At 44.1% G+C, this 20934-nt stretch overlaps 1 protein-coding gene across 2 annotated transcripts in view; it reads left to right on the forward strand.

Annotated features, from left to right (window-relative positions):
- Positions 1-20934, forward strand: part of LOC121552132 (nesprin-2-like) — a 236291-nt gene that overhangs the window by 205265 nt on the left and 10092 nt on the right. For both annotated transcript variants that reach the window (XM_045211261.1, XM_045211262.1), the window contains 9 exons: positions 4419-4585; positions 14120-14282; positions 14876-15066; positions 18178-18328; positions 18696-18878; positions 19197-19334; positions 19727-19918; positions 20115-20412; positions 20650-20721. In XM_045211261.1, the coding sequence (XP_045067196.1) occupies positions 4419-4585; positions 14120-14282; positions 14876-15066; positions 18178-18328; positions 18696-18878; positions 19197-19334; positions 19727-19918; positions 20115-20412; positions 20650-20721 (1555 nt within the window). The remainder of the gene's footprint in view (positions 1-4418; positions 4586-14119; positions 14283-14875; positions 15067-18177; positions 18329-18695; positions 18879-19196; positions 19335-19726; positions 19919-20114; positions 20413-20649; positions 20722-20934) is intronic.

Genomic DNA, 20934 nt, shown 5'->3' on the forward strand with positions numbered 1-20934 from the left:
TAGTTTTGTTAAAATGCTTTTTACCATGTAAAAAGGCACATAGATGGCGTTTATGCTCCACTACAATCCTGGTCACAATCCATTCTTTCAAGTAAAAAATAACTGTCTTCTCAAACTGAAAGAAAGCATGTTTGGAATGGATATGCAGTTTACCTTACCATGCAGAGCATGCTTGGTCTATATAATTATATAAAGATGTAGGATCTTAATTTGATCACCCTGTTGCAGGAGAACTTCCCTGCAATGCAGGAATGTAAAACGTATAGTGTATTTAAGGCTTAAAAAGGCTTCTGAAGTTTGTAATTTCCACTTTCAGACTTGATTTTCCCTTATGAAAAATGTATCAACCCCTACAAAAATTTCAATTAAAGGACAATTCCTCCATTTTATAAACAGTTATTATGCTGTTAGTATATATGTACTACTATAACATTTGATTAATTTGTTGACGTTTATTGTTTTTGTTAGTCATACTGCACATTTCCTTGATTTTGTAATTTTGAAACTTCTGTATTGCCTTCATCTACAGCATAATATGATTCCCAGGGTGCATTTAATCTCTCATGATGCAATTCTCCACCTAGTTAGTCTGCAGTTAGCTTAGCTAGCTGGCTATATCAAGCCCAGACGAAGCTTAGTCTAAATATATAGACGTGTTGGTTGTTTAGCAACAAAACCGACGCGTGCTCAACTATGGGGCAAAACAAACGGGGTTGGCTTAAATTGTTGATAACATGTTAACTATATTTAATTCCCAATGTATATTGAAAACAAAAATGAAGTTGCACAATGAGCACTTGTCTCTCAAATACATCGTTACAGTTGTTGGTTAGCTAGCAAATTTTAGACATATTATAATAGACGTGACATCAGTCAAAACACCTCAAAACAAGACATGGTATCAAGAACAAGATCAAACAAGCTGAAACGAGCCACTTACGATTCACCACATGGCAGTTTCTTGTCATTGTTGCTAGCTATCTGGCCATCCAGAACAACAACAACCCACAGCCTTCTGCCCCTTTGGAGCATGCGCATCGTTTTCGTGACGTTGTCAGCTAAACTGTCTATTGCTTATGTCAAAAGTTATGAGTGCATTTCACATTACTTTTGGCCTGTAAATATATTATAATGGTTGTATGAATGTCATGCTGAATATATGTTCATGTCAATAACCAGGTTTCCATCCAACATTTTTTAACATTTTTAATGACGGGCCTGATGGAAACAGAACATTTTTCGGTTAACTTTCCAAATGACGACTAAACAAAATACACTAGACAAGATGAGATTGTTTTGTGTCTGTAAAATTAATTATGCGATATATGTCGGTGGAAACGCTTTTATGCGCAAATATTGATATAATAACCATCATATCGAAGTAAACTTGGAGACACGCGATGAAATGTTGTGTGGTCCTCCCACTTTGACTCGTCAGGAAAGCATGCAGTTTATTAAGCTACAGATGAAATAAATTATGATGAATTTCACAGGGTGGTGGAAGTGCAAGGGGATGAGCATGATGCTCCTTTCCAATAAATATCTAGTGTCTTATTCTGGTGACATGATAATCGATGCTTGGCTGCCGTTTGAAAAATGTAAATAATATTTTGTCCATATAATCTCATCATGTAGACTATACGAGCGCTCTAGCCAACAGCACCCTGTTACAGGAGGGGGTCGCAGTTCCGGAGCGACCCACTAGGTGTCATCCTCCGACAACCTTAGGCACCTCCTCACTCACAGTCTGGACTAATCAGTATCCTATTGGTGTCACCTGTGTCTACCTGTTCACCTTCACCTGTGTATTTATGCCCTCACTTCCCTGTGTTCCCTTGCTCAGTTTTCTCCCTGTTTCATTATTTGTTTCAGTCGTAGGTAGTATTTCGTATTTTGGCTGTCAGCCAGTTTTTGGAGACTTATTTGCGCCGCCTTTCTTTTATCGTGATAAGTCCGTTATTTTGTATTCTGGCTTCGGGACCACCAGTAAAGATCCTTGTTTCACCATCTCTGCCTACTGCCTACTGTATATCCTGCACCGCACCTGGGTCACACCTCACACCAACCCTTACAGCGCGCAGATAGCGCTGTTGGCTAGAGCGCACTTGCCATTACCAGAGTGGGCACACACGCCATATAATGCAAAACATTTTATGAGAAAACCATCAGTAGAGTTGAAAATGCGATGGACACCCATTTAACTTGTATTTTTTATTCAGTACATGGGAATTTACTGCAAAATGTATTTTAATGTGAACTATGTCATCACGCACAGCCTTTTATCTGCAACAAATCAATTTGATGGAAACATCTCTGGTGGGAAAAATATTTAATGCAGGTTTTTGAATATTCACATGAAAATCTGTCACTAATTGGATGGAAACCTAGCTATTACATTTACATTTTAGTCATTTAGCAGACGCTCTTATCCAGAGCGACTTACAGGAGAAATTAGGGTTACGTGCCTTGCTCAAGGGCACATCGACAGATTTTTTACCTAGTCGGCTCGGGGATTAGAACCAGCGACCTTTCGGTTACTGGCACAACGCTCTTAACCACTAAGCTACCTGCCGCCCACTATTGTAACCAATCAAGTGCAATACACTAAAAATGTATTTGAATGTGGATGCTAACTAGGAGTGGTTTTGCCTAATGGAATCATGGAAGTTTGAGCCTAATATTGGAGTAAGCTGACTATAAATATCATTCTATAGGTTTTTGAGCATCTATTTAAAATATGTACATGTTATTAGACAAAGACAACCAGAGCAACACATAGCAGGGAGTTCCAATATGAAAAGAAAACCTCAGACGGGTTATATAGATTGCTGAAGATGACTGTCCATAATTTATTGTATTAATCATCTCAGTGAACCTACTTGAAAACTTAACAGATGCAATTTCCGGTTTTGCTCATCAATAAACAGTCAACATGAAATCATAAAATTACACTAACACTGTGTAGGACATCACTAAATACTTCATAATAACACCTCAAATGTTAAAAGTGGCAGAGTTTTCCTTTTATTATAAACCACATAATAATTCACATATCCTATTGCTGCAGGATTATTTTCCCACTGTAGCAAACTGGCTCAAATTAAGATCCTACATCTGTCTGGCTGGGTCTTTGGTGGCTATTGATCTGAATGAACTTGATTGGTATGGTAAACAGTGCAGTGAAAACCTCTGTAGATTCAGACCCATGTCTGGTTAGATAGATTAGATAGATTAACCCTTTAACCCTGGTGGTTGCATAACCACTAGAGCCCCAGCTCACACACACAGTGTAGCCCAGACGATAGAGCTAATGTGGGTGTTCATCTGAGGGAGTCTGCCAGGTGTCCTCAGGTCAGGTGACTGGACTGGGGAAAGGGGTCCCCTTGGACCTCCCTCATCTTGGTACAGTCCACTCCTCTCATGAGAATCACACCCAGTCGCAATTGAAAGTTAGTGTGTCACTCTCCCACATTTCTGACCTGTGTTATGCACGTTTGTGATATTGTATATCATGTGCTTGGTTCCAGAATTAGAGCGGTAATCCTACAAAGTGTACAATTGCTGACAGAAACGTGGACAGACAAAGTAAACAACTTTACTGTATGTAGGGCAGAATGGGTACATGAGGATTTGGCCAACCCCTTTGTTCCGGTAAACAATGGTCCTCTCTATTGAATTTAGCCTACATCACGCCTCCTTTTCTTTCTCATCATCGATGTTAGTCATTTAGTACACAAGATAATGATTTGGGACACAGGGTGTGTTCATGTTTTTGATGTAGTGTGAGAAGAAATAAATAAATTAAACGTTGCAAGAGAAAGTGCTCTTTGTTTTGCAGCCCTTTCTCTTGTGGGCACCCCTTGATCAAAGCTTAAAGCAGAAGTTCAGGATTTTAGAACTTGATGTTAGCCACATAGAATTAGAATAATAATAATAATAATTTAATAGGATCTCTATGGTTAGCCACTATAAACTACGGCTCATTTTAGCCACCGCACGCTAACAATCAATGGAAGCGATAGGGGCAGTCTTTTTTTTTATGGTCTAATCACCTTTAAGTCACATCACACATATGGAGTTGATTTCAGTTGATTTCAGTTTGGCCATCACATTTTTTAAATTGTACAATTGCCTGAATTGTTTGAAAGCACAAAAAAACTGATTTGGAGATACCTGAGTGAGTGGGTAGCCGACAGAGCGGGGGATGGGCTATGAGAAGAAGTTGTTAGCTAGGTCGTCAACCCCCCTATCTGTTGTAAATACGTATTTGAAATGCACTTGATGTAGCTTGGGAAGTATTTGAAAGTACATTATTTGAAACATGTATTTGACCCAGGTTTGGTAGTCTGCTCCCTCTCCTTGAAAGCAAAAGACAGATTTCTGTGATCTGAAAATAACATTCTTCTTCTTCTCTATAGGACTGTATGGAGGAGATCAACCTGTTCAGTGAGAACAAGAGCCACCTGAAGCAGCTGGGGGAGCAGCTGATGCTGGCCAGCGACCAGGCCAAGCAGGCCCAGCTCCACGGCACCCTGAGGGACGCAAGGGACCGCTGGCAGCACCTTTTCCACCACATAGAGGCCAGGTGAGGCTAGCACATTTAAAAACTGGGCACAGGTTGTTTTTCTTTTATTGTTTTCCAATGACAGAGACAGTATGAAATGAAGGGGAGAGAAGAGCCAGGATTCATACCCACACAGGCTACTACTACTAGCGGCAGGTAGTCTAGTGGTTAGAGTGTTGGGTCCGTAACGGAAAGGTCACTAGTTTGAATCTCCTAGCCAACAAGGTGAAAAATCTGTCTATGTGCCCTTGAGAAAGGCACCTAACGCTCCAGGGTTGCCGTTGATAATGACTCACACTGGCTGTGACCCCACTCTCAGGGAGAGTTGGGATATGCAAAAAACACATTTAGGACAAATATAAGCACCCACCAAATTATTGCTTATATTACTAGGCCTACTACTACTGCTTCTACTACAATACTACTACCACTAGTACTACTACTACTACTACCACAATCGAACTGGTACAGAAGCTGAAACAAGACAACAGGTGACTTCATATCCTGCCTTGTCTCAACTTGTTTAAAGAGTATGATTCCATATACTGATGGGATGCCACACGCTGGCATCCAAGGGGGGTGAACCTTTCTTTTATTCAACCTCAACCTCCCGTCTGTCTGCCAGGTCAGGTGCCACCGTGGCCGTGTGGTGTCGGTTGCTTTGTGCTCTTCAGGATGATTTAAAAATCTAATTAAATGGTGTTTGTCACGTACACAGATTACAGCATTTATAAAAGGTGCAGTGAAATGCTTGCGTGGTAGCTCCCTCAATATTGCAGTACAATAATCAATATAAATAATTAAAGGCCAAATACAAAATAGAAAATATCAAGTAATTAGAAGAAGGTAGTATGTAAAGTAATAACTGATATGTATGATTATGAATGTGCTATGTCAAGTATGACTGTATTTACAAATATAAATTGAATACTGACTAGGTTGCGCAGTTAAATAAATAGTATAAATAGAGCAACAGCGTTGACAGTGTGTGAGTGTGTGTGCTTATGTGTGTGTGTGTGTGTGTGCTTGTGTGTAAGGTTTGGATGTGTGGAGAGTCAGTGTTGCAAATAGTTTCTAGCTGCAGATAGTCTTTAACATGCAAATAGTCTCTAAGCCTGTTGGTCTGAGACCCGATGCTCCGATACCACGGCGCTCAGCTTGTCTGGGTGACAGACACAACGGATGGCACATTATTCATAGGGAGTGCTGTGAGTGTTGTTCACAGTGGCAGCATCGTTTAGCACTACGGCTAGTCAGCTTTTTATGCTAACCGGATAACAGATGCTGACGGGGGGTCCAGGCTATCGTTAGCGCCAGCAGGCTATAGTGCTGTTTCCTATTGTTTAGCCCCCACCACGTCACGGCTAATGCGGGGCGACAGAACCCCCACCCCCTCCTCCCTCTCCACCTTGCTTGGGTCCCCTACACTCTGGGGCTGAAAAAGGGGGACTCGGAAGGAAGACGTAAGGCCATATGGGACAGTCCTAGACTTTTGAGGGGGCCATACAATCTAAATCCCCTCTGATTCCAAGTCTGTCCATCTGTCTGTGGCTACGCATGGTGGCTGGCTATGTAGACAGTAGATGATAATGAATATACAGAAGTGATTGTACAGCAGCTGCAAAGCTGAAGGAACATTGGTGAACCACAGGGTACAGTGTGAGTTACTTTAAAATTTGTGCCATAGTGGGTCCTTGACTCTTTGGGGGCTGGCCATCACCACACTTGACACCTATATGGGAAACAAAGGCTGAGCGTTGCTAGGTTGAAACAGGTATGAATTAGTTGGAAGGGGCTCTTTGGAGGCGCTTGTGAGTTGATATTAGGGAAGAGTGTTGCCTTGGTATATACAGTACTCTTCTGTAACCTTTAAATAAGAGCATTCAGTGCTGTAGCTACATATGAGGACACCGAGACCTCTGTCAGGGTCTCAACTTACTGATGGAAGTTAGAATAGTAGAATACAAAAGGTGCAATTTCGAAACTTGGTTGGGCATATGCAGTTTTCTTCTTGGTATATATCACTCAGTGACATTTTTTTCATTGGTAAATTACTCTAGTTAGTGTAGCCTGCTATCTACAGTAAACCTGTAGTTATTGCCGAATTACCGACTGGGCACGCAGGGGCCCTGACCTCCAGGGGTCCCTCCATTGATTTTGTTAGTCACTCACTCAGATATCATATTAACATGTCATAAGTCATGTCATAAGTCATGGCAAAATAAGTAAAATTGCAGGAAATTAGCTGTAAAACTACAAAACACAATTGTTCTGTAAAGCAAACTTATTTGTTTACCTTTTGTTAATAAAATAATTTTCTGCTAACAGATCGCTCTGTAAGTGTTAAATTATAGTTTTGTGTAGCGGCTAATTTATTCCTAATAGGCTATGTGTTTGTAGATCAACTGAGGTGAATTAAACTAAAGCATCCAATGTGATATTGGCTGTGGTCATTTTTGCTTGTTTTTGCTGTTCTCCAAACAGCATTTTAGAGTTTTTAAATTGTATAGAAATGCAGTAAATGAGCTTCAACTTTCTTAAAATGTCTTGACCTCCAGACCTCTCTAAAACTCAGACCCTGACTACGGCCCTGGGAGCATTGTTTGCTAAGCTAAAGATTAAGCTTGGAGTAAGAGCGTCTGCTAAATGACGTAAATGTAAATGTGAGTAGCATGGCGCTGTTCTTGCTACCGGTCTATGGTCAGGTTTGCGTGTTGTTGTGTTTTTACTTTGATGATTACGGTTAGGGTTTGGGGAGGGTGAGCTGATCCTACATCTGTTCTTAATATATCTTGTACCCGGACCACTATAAGTTCAGGAAGTCACTCCTATCTCTCTAAAGGTGTCAGGCGAGACGTGTGTGGTGACCATTGTTACTATATAACTGTAACCTCTATAGAGCCTTGTCTCCAAGCGACTTGGACACCCCCCCCTGTAGCGACAGTCACTTTGTTCGCCTTGCTTTTTTCTCCCTTTCCCTTTCTCTCTCTCTCTCCCTCTCCCTTGCTCTCCCTCACTCTCTATATTTTAATCTCTCTCTCTCCATACCTCTTCACACATTCTTTGTCCCTCTATCCATCCTTCTCTTCCTATACACTGGCTCAGCAGGGAGGCTTGCCCTGGGGCTCAGTGTCTTTTGTGTGGCCCAGTGTCACTACTCTTTGTTGGGCTGTCAGATGTTACGAGAGGTGCGAGAGGGAATGTGGGTCTCGGTCAGTGCTAGGTCTCATGGTTAGTTTAGTTTGGTTTGGTATAGTTTTGATTAGTTTAGTTTGGTTTAGTTTAGATGGGTTTACTTTAGTTTGGTTAGGTTTAGTTTAATTTGGGCTCAGTTTGGTTTAGTTTAGTGCTTGGTTAAGTTTAGTTTGGTTTAGTTTTGTTACATGTATACTGTATATTGGCAGTTTAAAGCTGAATTGCAATACAATACATACAAGCAATACAATACATATTAGTCGCACTGGTGCGAGCTGCACATTCTTCTGGTCACCGCAATCAAAACCTCCTATTTTTTGGGTGGATAAAACCATGAATTTGTTAAACAGTATAAAGCATTATCCTCATGATTCCTGTAATTAAAGTGTCTGCCCTGATGCTGTGCCTGCCTGTTTAGCTGAGGCCAGCTGCTGTAATGAGCGAGGCGCTCACGCTCTCTCTCCCCCTCGTGTGCCCCTCGTGATTGTATAACATTTAGAAATGCAATGCAGGACAAAAACTACTTTGGAAGCAACTAGTTGTCCATATTAAAGAGAGGAGGGTCTCAGCTTTCTGTAGGTATACTTTTATTTCTCAACGGTCATTATTGCACTCAAAGCACACTGTTTTACAAACAATATATCTGGTATGTCTTTGAAATACGGAGGGCGCGAAATTGTGCATTGGCCATTGCAAGTGCACTCATAGCAAAGTTTTTTTTAGGACATTACATTTACTATAGATTAAAACATTAGCAGTATTAGCAGTAGATGTTATATTTTGAGTTAGCTATCTAGCTAATGTGTTTTGAGATGGTTACTCAGGTGGTGAATTAGGTCTATATTTAAGCGATAATGCCCGAGAAGCCGGTGTTTGGAGGATATACAGTTTAAGTCGGAAGTTAGGTTGGAGTCATTAAAACTTGTTTTTCAACCACTCCACAAATTTCTTTTTAACAAACTATACTTTTGGCAAGTCGGTTAGGACATCTACTTTGTGCACGACACAAGTAATTTTTCCAACAATTGTTTACAGACAGATGATTTCACTTATAATTCACTGTATCACAATTTCAGTGGGTCAGAAGTTTACATACACTAAGTTGACTGTGCCTTTAAACAGCTTGGAAAATTCCAGAAAATGATGTCATGGCTTTAGAAGCTTCTGATAGGCTAATTGACATAATTTGAGTCAATTGGAGGTGTACCTGTGAATGTATTTCAAGGCCTGCCTTCAAACTCAGTGCCTCTTTGCTTGACATCATGGGAAAATCAAAAGAAATCCGCCAAGACCTCAGAAAATGTTTTGTAGACCTCTACAAGTCTGGTTCATCCTTGGGAGCAATTTCCAAATGCCTGAAGGTACCACGTTCATCTGTACAAACAATAGTACACAAGTATAAACACCATGGGACCACGCAGCCATCATACTGCTCAGGAAGGAGATGCGTTCTGTCTCCTAGAGATGAACGTACTTTGGTGCGAAAAGTGCAAATCAATCCCAGAACAACAGCAAAGGACCTTGTGAAGATGCTGGAGGAAACAGGTACAAAAGTATCTATATCCACAGTAAAACGAGTCCTATATCGACATAACCTGAAAGGGCGCTCAGCAAGGAAGAAGCCACTGCTCCAAAAAAAAAGCCATACTACGGTTTGCAACTGCACATGGGGACAAATATCGTACTTTTTGGAGAAATGTAATCTGGTCTGATGAAACAAAAATAGAACTGTTTGGCCTTCGTTATGTTTGGAGGAAAAAGGGGACGCTTGCAAGCCGAAGAACACAATCCCAACCGTGAAGCAATGGGGTGGCAGCATCATGCTGTGGGTGTGCTTTGCTGCAGGAGGGACTGGTGCACTTCACAAAATAGATGGCATCATGAAGAAGGAAAATTATGTGGATATATTGAAGCAACATCTCAAGACATCAGTCAGGAAGTTAAAGCTTGGTCGCAAATGGGTCTTCCAAATGGACAATGACCCCAAGCATACTTCCAAAGTTGTGGCAAAATGGATTAAGGACAACAAAGTCAAGGTATTGGAGTGGCCATCACAAAGCCCTGACCTCAATCCTATAGAACATTTGTGGGAGGAACTGAAAAAGCGTGTGCGAGCAAGGAGGCCTACAAACCTGACTCAGTTACACCAGCTCTGTCAGGAGGAATGGGCCAACATTCACCCAACTTATTGTGGGAAGCTTGTGGAAGGCTACCCGAAAAATTTGACCCAAGTTAAACAATTTAAATGCAATGCTACCAAATACTAATTGAGTGTATGTAAACTTCTGACCCACTGGGAATGTGACGAAAGAAATAAAAGCTGAAATAAATAATTCTCTCTACTATTATTCTGACATTTCACATTCTTAAAATAAAGTGGTGATCCTAACTGACCTAAGACAGGGAATTCTTACTAGGATTAAATGTCAGGAAATGTGGAAAAACTGAGTTTAAATGTATTTGGCTAAGGTGTATGTAAACTTCCGACTTCAACTGTATTGGCACGGGTGTTGTTCGTCGAGGGCCGGCAAACCATGCCAATATATCCTCCAAACACCGGCTTCAAGGGCATTATCACTTTTATACAACAGGTTACCAACATATTCAAATATGATTGACATATCTTCATTACAAACATTATTTTGATGAATTTATTCATACTATTTAATCCTTCCACAAGATATCGTCCCGACACAAATCTAGGGTTGCTACCCAAGCTGGCTGGTCGTTCATTCTATCGGTTCAGTTGCCAGAGACGTGACCCAGTCGTTCAGTCTTTCGTTCGTTCTATATGTTCCATTGCCATACTGGCTGGTAACATTCTTATCCCTTGCTTGCTAGCTAGCCAACTACCGCTAACATACAGTCACGTCAAACAGTGCAGCTAGAATAACAGAAATGTAGCTGCATTCTAGTGACATCTATTTGGATACATCCATAACAATGAACTAATGAGGCGCGATTTCGCCTGGCATAGAACATTTGCTCTCTCGTCAGGACACTGTTGTTCAGAGGAGCTAGCAAACAACACAGCTAACACAATCACTTCAAACTGAAGCTGGAAAGACAGCAAACTAGCTGCACTTCGTTTCTTTTTACCTGTTTTCTATTGATAGTTTTTTGTAAATATCCATAAAAATTATGGTGATTCATGATTTCGACTGGCTGAGAAAAGCTGCCTGCCTGTCTGTCTCATCCCGACACGTTCATTACTATGGGACAGCTGGAGATCGAATTTGAATATTAAAACAATGTTCCAAATGTCGGAGAGACAGACAGCAAGGTTTATACAAATCTCCGCTGTTGAAAACTAATATGTTAGTCTAAAAGAAATGTGAGATAATGTCTAGATGCTTTTTATAGTGGAGATCAAGTTTATAAAATGCCTGGCTGGGTTGATGAGAGTGGATTGCGCAGTCAGATGGAACAGAGTAAATAGGCATTTTAACGTCATAGATTTAGCCGGTGGTAACTTGTGGAATAGACACCGGCTGGAATGTGGTTTTAACCAATCAGCTTTCAGAATTAGACCCACCCGTTGTATAAATAATATTAGTGCACATAAAGATGAAGGCATGTATCTCTATTGAACAAAGAAATCTGAAAATTCTGGATCCCTATTTTACCAGTAAAATATAACAAAAATAGCCTAATTGTCAACGCAAAATTCATGAGTATCACTGGATTAGGTTGCATATCAAAATATTTTTAATCATGCATTCCTGCTTGAACTTATTTATTGAATACCATCTCAGTAGTCTATTGCACTTCTTAATAAAGCATTGTGAATGACTTTATAAAATGATTACAAAATATATTCTATTGTGTGATGCTGCAAAAAACAAAAACAAATCTGGAGCCCTGATTTAGTATATATGTAGCATTTATGTAGTATTTAGGAGTATTAGCTGCTATATATGGAATGAGAAAGCAACATTATAGATTTAACTTTTTTGTTAGTTAATTTATGAGATACTGAGTATTGCCTTTCTCTTAAAGCAAAGATAAGTGGCACACATGATACACATACACACAAACACTTACACACAAACACTTACACACATGCATGCACATACACACATGCAGGCACACATGCACGCACACACACACACAGTCTTGTACAGCTAACCTTGTGGGGACACACAATTCAGTCCCATTCAAAATTATATTTTCCCTAACCCCTAACCCTAAACCTGACCTTAACCCAAAAACCTAACCCTAACCCTAACCCTAAACCTAACCCTAGCTCCTAACTCTAACCCTAAAACTAACCCTAGCTCCTAACCCTAACCCTTTACGTAATTCTAACCCTATCACTAATTCTAACCTTAACCCTAAACCCCCTAGAAATAGCATTTGACCTCATGGGGACTAACAAAATGTCCCCAGTTGGTCAAATGTTTGTTTGTTTACTATTCTTGTGGGGACTTCTGGTCCCCACAAGAATAGTTAAACACGTCCACACACACAGACAGAGAGAGACAGACACACACAGTCATGTACCTACCTGCTGTTCGGTTGGCCTACACCACACACACACACACACACACACACACACACACACACACACACACACACACACACACACACACACACACACACACACACACAGACACAGACACACACACACACACACAAACACACACACACACACACACACTTTCACTATAGAGAAAACTCTCCCTCTTCCCTCATGTAGAAGACAGTATGGAGTGCTACCAGGGGGTTAGCAGAAGGATCCAACCTGCACACACTTAGGCTTCTTTTTCTCTAAAGAGCAGATTTTTGTAACCAAATGTAGTCATGGCAACATTTTCTATGTTCTGTGTTCTGTGTTGCCCAGTTGCCATGGTGACCTTTGAAGAGCCAGGGGACACCTGGGAAAAAAAGTGGGGGGTGCAGGGTAATAGTAGCCTGGGTACCAGTCTTTTTAGCTAATCCACTCCCTGTACTCCATGTCATGTGCCAAAGAGACTGGCCTTTCTGCCATCTTCAAATATGAACATTCTGTCATTAATGATCTCGATGAGAATGGAGGATTTGATCCTGATTCGCTCACCCTCACAGCTATCCTCCAATCACATTGATTATGCAAATATTGGAACTATCATTTTTTTCTCCATAGAACACTTGGTATCCCTTTGCTAAGTAACTGCTTTTTGCTTGTCCAGATGAAACCAGTCTGTCAAAAGTTGCCAGCTCACGTCTAAATCGCTACATACTGCAATTCCAACCACAAAAAGTCTTAGTTTAGATAATAAGATGATAGTTGGAGCTGTATTGTTAGATTTCAGTGCAGCCTTTGATGTAAATTGATCATCATTTGTTATTGAAAAAACTTGCTTGTTATGGCTTTAAATCACCTTCCATCACATGGTTGGAGAGTTACTTATTCTATAGAACTCAGAGAGTTCAATGGAAGCTTCTCTAACATCAGATATGTACTTCTCTAACATCAGATATGTACACAGTGGTATCCCTCAGGGCAGTTGCCTTTTTTTCACGCTCAACAGTTTCCCGTGTGAATCAAGAATGGTCCACCACCCAAAGGCAATCCAGCCAACTTGACACAACTGTGGGAAGCATTGGAGTTGACATGGGCCAGTTACCTTGTGGAATGCTTTCGACACCTTGTAGAGTCAATGCCCCGACGAATTGAGGCTGTTCTGAGGGCAGTGTATGAATAGTGTGTGTAAATAGTATTTTGTTGTCTCTTGGTGTCTTTCCTATATATAACTCTTTTTTTTTTTTTTTTTTTTAAGTAATGTAATATCTTCTGTTGTTCTTGTCTATTACTGTTCTGTACTTTGTCATGTATTTGTACGTTTTATGTGGACCCCAGGATGAGTAGCTGCTGCATGTGCAGTAGCTAATGAGGATCCTAATAAACTAAACTAAATAGTGGGCACTTGTGAAGAATAAACACTTCATGAACTTAAATGGTAGCTGAGGTTGAATACTGGTTGTATTCTTGATTAAAGGGCTCAATTTATCTTAGTTTAGAATGCTTGTTAATTCAACTTCTTAGTGTAGTGTGTGTATGCGTATGTGTGTCTCTGTGTGTGTGTCTCTGTGTGTTGATAATATCCAATCTAAATGGGTTCAAATAGTATTTGTTTTCTTTCAAATACTTTAGGTGCGCTTGATAGAGCTTGCCTGGCACAATAAAACAATGGAATGGTTCCAAAAGTACAAACCCTGTCCACCTGGCACTCCAGAAAGACTCAATCAAACAATCGAAAGTAGACATGTTGGGTGTAGTTAGTTATCAGATATGTAGCATTGCTCTGACTCTCTTCCCTGTGTGTGTGTGTGTGTGTGGACGGGTGTGTGTGGGTGTGGGTGTGGGTGTGGGTGCAGGGTGAGGAAGCTGAAGGAGACCCTGGTTACGGTGCAGCAGCTGGACAAGAACATGAGCAACCTGCGATCATGGCTGTCCCGCATCGAGGCCCAGCTGGCCAGGCCCGTCACCTACAACGTGTGTCACCATGAGGAGATCCAGAGACGGCTCGCCCAACAGCAGGTGGGTGGGAGTAGGGTGAAGTTGCCCCTAGACGCTGATCTTGGGTCAGTTTAGCATTTTCCCCACTAATAGTTAAGGTTAGGGTTGAAGGAGGGGAAAATGAGTTTAGATCTGTACCTAGGGGAAACTTCACCCCGGAGCAGGTGGGTGCCAGGGTCCTGTTCATTAGGCACCAAATGAACAGGGAGGGAGTACCTGTTTAACGCTTTGAATCGTTTTCCAGTGAACACAACCCAGATTATCATAGCGATTATTATGAACCGACTTACCTAAATAAATACAGATTGAAAAAGGTGGGTTACACAAAGGTGTAATATGCACATCCCAGATTTCCCCACGGAAAAAACCATATATTACTCAGATATAGACTGTAATTCCCTTTGGATTTTGTCTGCTAAAATAACCATATCTGCATTGATTTCATTTTATTTTAGTTATGTGAATAGAGGGCGATAGATACAAACATATTACCCCATTGAACAAACCACCATCCAATGCATAGCCTTGTCAATAGCCTTGTCCACAATTTTTGTCCAACGTTGTCCGTCTGTCTGTCCACATTACGCTAAGGTTGTCCATGTTTCTGTCCACAGGAGCTGCAGAGGGACATTGAGCAGCACACGGAGGGCGTGGTGTCCGTCTTGACGCTGTGCGACATCCTGCTGCACGACCAGGACGCGTGTGGTGGCGGCGACGGCGAGAACGACTCCATCCAGCAGACCACCCGCAGCCTAGACCAGCGCTGGAGGGCCATCTGTGCCACGTCCCTGGAGAGGAGGCTCAGGTAAGACACACACACAATCAATCAATCCCCACCAAAAGATATAATGTATTTATAATGCATTATACAAAGTGTTACCAAAAGTGATGAATTAAGTTTGTGGGTTCATTTGGATGGTGATGGATGGTGATGGATGGTGATGGATGGGGATGTTTTGCACTCCAGAGTGAAGTTTCATTTGGATTAGGATCAGCATCCCCTCCCCTAACCCTAACCTTAAAGGAAATATCCACCCAAAACCACTAAGTCCTATAATTTAAAGTGTTAAATAACACTAATATGTGAGAACAATATATTTCATTTAGTCATTATAATAAGGTTGGTAGCAACGTGAAAATTGTTGTGGAAATTTGTGAAAATTTGTGGCAGCTCTGTCTGGCTAGCTAGCAAACGTAGCTACACACAATAATACTAAAGTCAATATCAGCATGTGAAGTAGCTAGTTAGCTATAAAATCGCTTAAACAAACTGCACTATCAATTTAGGAGTCTACAATCTCACCATGTTCAACCTGCAGATCGATGTGCCTCGCAGCGGCATCATGCAGTGCTCCCTGGACTGTCTCCTGAGTGGCGCAGTGGTCTAAGGCACTGCATCGCAGTGCTAACTGTGCCACTAGAGATCCTGGTTCGAATCCAGGCTCTGTCGCAGCCGGCCGCGACCGGGAGACTCATGGGCGGCGCACAATTGGCCCAGTGTCGTCCAGGGTAGGGGAGGGAATGGCCGGCAGGGATGTAGCTCAGCTGATAGAGCATGGCGTTTGCAACGCCAGGGTTGTGGGTTCGATTCCCACGGGGGGCCAGTATAAAAAAATATGTATTCACTAACTGTAAGTCGCTCTGGATAAGAGCGTCTGCTAAATGACGTAAATGTAAATGAAGAGGCAGACAAATAGGAGGAATTGTCACGATCGTCGTTACAGGAAGCGGACCAAGGCGCAGCGTGTGATACAAACATGACTTTATTTTAATTAAAGTAACGAACAAAACAAAACACGACTCGTGAAGTCCAACGGTTAAACATACTGAAACGGAACAAAAACCCACAACACCCAAAGGAAAACATACAGATTAAATATGGCTCCCAATCAGAGACAACCAGCGAACAGCTGACACTCGTTGCCTCTGATTGGGAGTCACTCAGGCAAACACAGAAAATGACAACCTAGAACACCCAACCTAGAAACAGAACACATAAACGAACACACCCTGGCTCAACATACAGAGTCCTGGAGCCAGAGCGTGACAGTACCCCCCCCTAAAGGCGCGGACTGCGACCGCACCTCAACAAAACCCAAACAGGGGAGGGCTGGGTGGGCATTCCTTCTCGGAGGCGGCTCCGGCTCCGGGCTTGACCACCACCCTTCCATAATCCCCCCGTAGCGCCCCTGGTCCGGTCTGACCCCGCTGGCTGGATCTGGACTGGACATCGACGGAGCGGATTGCTTAAGCTCCGTTGTGGAGCAGCTGACCGGTACCTGATCAGGCACCGGACTGACGACGCGCACCCCTGGCTTGGCGCGTGAGGCAGGAACGGACCGGAACTGGCTGACGATGCGCACCCCTGGCCTGGTGCGTGGAGCAGTAACGGACCGGACCGGGCTGACGATACGCACCCCTGGCTTGGTGCGTGGAGCCGGAACGGGCCTCACCAGGCTGACGACTCGCATCCCTGGCTTGGTGCGAGTAGCAGGAATGGGCCGGACCAGGCTGACGACTCGCACCCCTGGCTTGGTGCGAGTAGCAGGAACCGGCCGGGTCGGGCTGGCGACGCGCACCGTAGGTTTGGTGCGAGTGGCAGGAACAGGCCGGACCGGGCTGGCGACGCACACCGTGGGCTTGGTGCGTGGAGCAGGGATCGGCCGGGCTGGGCTGGCGACGCACACCGTAGGCTTGGTGCGGAGAGCAGGAATGGACCGGACCGTACTGGGGACACACACCACTTGCCCTACATCGGGATCTGGAACGGGCCGGACCGGACTGGTAACACACCCCAGTACCTCTCGCCGTGCCTCTCCACCTTCCATCCCCTCTTCGACCAGTGGCCCCCGTAACCTGGCGGCCTCCCCTGGCAACCCGCTGGGCCGCTCTATCGCGGCCTCCTGCTGCCCCGACGTCGTGAGCCCCCCCCTAAAAATTTTCTGGGGGTCTCTCCTCCCCGTGGGCCAGGCCTCTATAATTCTCGCCCAACTCTCGCTCCTCTGCTTCCACTCTCCGCCTTTCAGCTCCTCAATGGGCTTGACCCAGTCGAAGTTCCTCCTCAACTGTTCCCAAGTCCATCCTTTCTGCTCCTCACTCGGCTTGACCCAGTCGAGGCTGCCACGGAGATCTGCTAGTGATGACTCCTGGCCACGCTGCTTGGTCTGGTCTTGGTGGGTTTTTCTGTCACGATCGTCGTTACAGGAAGCGGACCAAGGCGCAGCGTGTGATACAAACATGACTTTATTTTAATTAAAGTAACGAACAAAACAAAACACGACTCGTGAAGTCCAACGGTTAAACATACCGAAACGGAACAAAAACCCACAACACCCAAAGGAAAACATACAGATTAAATATGGCTCCCAATCAGAGACAACCAGCGAACAGCTGACACTCGTTGCCTCTGATTGGGAGTCACTCAGGCAAACACAGAAAATGACAACCTAGAACACCCAACCTAGAAACAGAACACATAAACGAACACACCCTGGCTCAACATACAGAGTCCTGGAGCCAGAGCGTGACAGTAATGTGGTGGACCCTCTATTAAATTACACATTTCTCAAAGTAGGAATATCGCAAAAATATAATCAATTGCTCATTCGAGAGAAGACAACCTCCCGTGTTATGTCATTAGCCAGTATACACTTCCAGTGTAGTGAGAGTGGCTTTATCGCAATGCTAGTCATACCTGACACATTTCTGCCAGCTCGAACGGCAATAGCTCAGATACACATGAAAACCTCAAATCACCCAGGGAATTGATAGAACATCGCTCAGAGATGCACACAAACAATATAACATTCAAAATGGGTGAATCTTTCCTTTACCCATTAGTGGGGGAAATGCAAAACTGACCCAAGATTAGCATCTAGGGGCAACTTTACCCTACACTGATGTTTCCCTATGATAGGATTGAGGAGACTTGGAGGCTGTGGTGTAAGTTCCTGGATGACTACTCGCGCTTTGAGGACTGGCTCAAGGTGGCCGAATGCACGGCAGCCAACCCCAACTCTGACAACGTTCTGTACACAGTCGCCAAGGAGGAGCTCAAGAAGTTTGAGGTCAGTTTTGGGGGTCAGGATCCTATAGGAACTGACAGTGAAGTTCACTTCTGCCTCCCAAATGGCACCCTATTCCCTACATAGTGCACTACTTTTACCCAATGCTCTGATCAAAAGTAGTGTAATATGCAGGGAATAGGGTGTCAGTGTGACACAGACACTGTCTGAGATTTTCATTTGTATTCTATTAACTAACCAATGGCTCGGTTACTGAATGGTTGGTTGAATCATATCCTTTCCCCAATATTCATCAATCAATGTTATTCACCCCCCTCTCTCCCTCCTCCTTCCCTCCATCCTTCCTTTTTTCCTCCCTCATTATCTCCCTCCCTCCCTCAATCCCTCCTCCCCTCCCCACCCTACACAGGGCTTCCAGAGGCAGGTGCAGGAGCGTCTGACCCAGCTGGAGCTGGTCAACAACCAGTACCGCCGGCTGGCCCGGGAGAACCGCACTGACGGCGCCAGCCGCATCAAGGTTATGGTCCACGAGGGCAACCGCCGCTGGGATGCACTGCACAGGAGGACGGCGGCCATCTTACGCAGGCTAAAGGTGAGAAGGAAGGAATGCTGGGATAAAAAAAAAAAAAGAAGAAAATACAAATATGCACACTGCTATTGCCATTGTTACTTTAGTTAGCTTATGCATCGGACTTACTACCTGTCCGAGCTTAAGATATCATCGACTTATTGCTTTTCCTATTTTTAACGTCAATGATTCTTAACTCTTTAAAAAATGAAGTTTTTTTACATCAAGAGCCAGAGCTGTGACTGTTTTCCACCCCCCATGTGACTCTAGGTTCACGCACTATTGAGCACTATTTTCCTACAGACAAAAACTCACTGTCTCTTTTCCCCTTTCCCCCTGCAGCATTTTACGGGTCAGAGAGAGGAGTTTGAGGGGACCAGGGAGAGCCTGCTGGTGTGGCTGACGGAGATGGACCTGCAGCTCACCAACGTGGAGCACTTTTCTGAGACGGACACGCAGCACAAGATGAAGCAGCTCAACGTAAGGGGGGCAGGGGGAATGGGTGGGATTGGGGGAAGGTGGGGTAGGCAGAGGGATACACAAGCACAAGTGCAGGAACGCATATTCACTAGTGCACACACACACATGGAGGAATGTGCATTCACAGTCACTGTCTTGCACACAAGCTCGCACATGTGAACTCAGATTCACAGATGCAGGACAGCACACACGTCACACACACATCCATGGCAAGCTTTGACACAGTCACTCATACACACAGTCAACCAAACACTCTCACACTCCCCTCTCCTTTCTAGCTCCGGGGTGAAGTTTCCCGGCCCTAGGTACAGATCTAGGATCAGCTTTCCCTCCCCCAATCCCATCCATAACTATTAGTGGGGAAAATACCAAACTGACCCTCTCCCCTCCAGGGCTTCCAGAGGGAGATCACCCTGAACACGGAGCGCATCGACGGCCTGATTGTGTTCGGTGAGGGCCTGATCCAGAGGAGCTCCCCGCTGGACGCCGCGCTCATCGAAGACGAGCTAGAGGAGCTACACTCCTACTGTCAGGAGGTTTTTGGCAGGGTGGTCCGCTTTCACCAGCGCCTCACGCAGCCACCGGTTAGTATGTGTGAACACACACACACAGATGTACAGGCACGCACACAAAAAAGAGAGAAACACACAAACAAAAAGAGAGAGAGACACAGACACAAGAGTTGTACTCCTACTGCCAGGAAGTGTATGGCAGGGTGATCTGCTTCCACTAGCACCTGAGACAATCTCCTCTCCTGTCCTCTCCTCCTCTCTTCTCCAGGTGTTGAAGGAGGAACCAGAGCTGTTCGGCGGGGACAAGCCCCTGGAAGGGAGCTGCGAGCTGATTGGCCGTCCCTGGCTGGGGCGGAGCCAGAGTCAGGGGAGCGCCCCTGCCACACCAACCCACCTGTTGGCACCTCCCCTGGAGTGTTCAGGCCGGGAGACACCCGTGAGCGTGTGTGACTCCATCCCTCTGGAGTGGGACCACACGGGAGACGTAGGAGGATCTTCGTCCCACGAGGATGAGGAGGAGGAGGAGGTTGAGAAGGAAGAGGGGACCTACTACAGTGCCCTGTCAGGTAAAATACAGTGTTAATATTTCCTCTCTGACGACAACGAAGTGTGTGTGTGTGTCTGTCTTACAATCAGAAATTAGTATTCAACAATGCTGTGGTATTTATGGATACAGTATATTAATGTACACACAGCCACAGTGACAGTCACGCATGCACACACGCACACACACACACACACACACACACACACACACACACACACACACACTCTCAACTTGGCCCTCTTCTACTCTTCTCCAGAGGTGGAGGTTACAGAGAGTCCAGAGGCCTTTGTCAAAGCCACGGCTCTCTCACTGGGAGCTGGTCCCTCTGGTAGGCACCACTATGGTCTTCCTCTTTCATGCCGATGCCAGTGGGTGGCTATATACAAGCGGGCACTGCCAGGCTTGGGGCATGCCTCACGCAACCCCACATAACCTCACGCAAACCTCACGCAAAACTGCTAAAGTACACTGACTTAAAGCAGTCCTCACACTAAAGTGTGATCACCGCTCACAAAAGCACTAAAGCTCACTAACAATTTAA

Source organism: Coregonus clupeaformis, chromosome 36 (assembly GCF_020615455.1).
Source record: "Coregonus clupeaformis isolate EN_2021a chromosome 36, ASM2061545v1, whole genome shotgun sequence".
In the NCBI taxonomy this organism is placed as follows: Eukaryota; Metazoa; Chordata; class Actinopteri; order Salmoniformes; family Salmonidae; genus Coregonus; species Coregonus clupeaformis.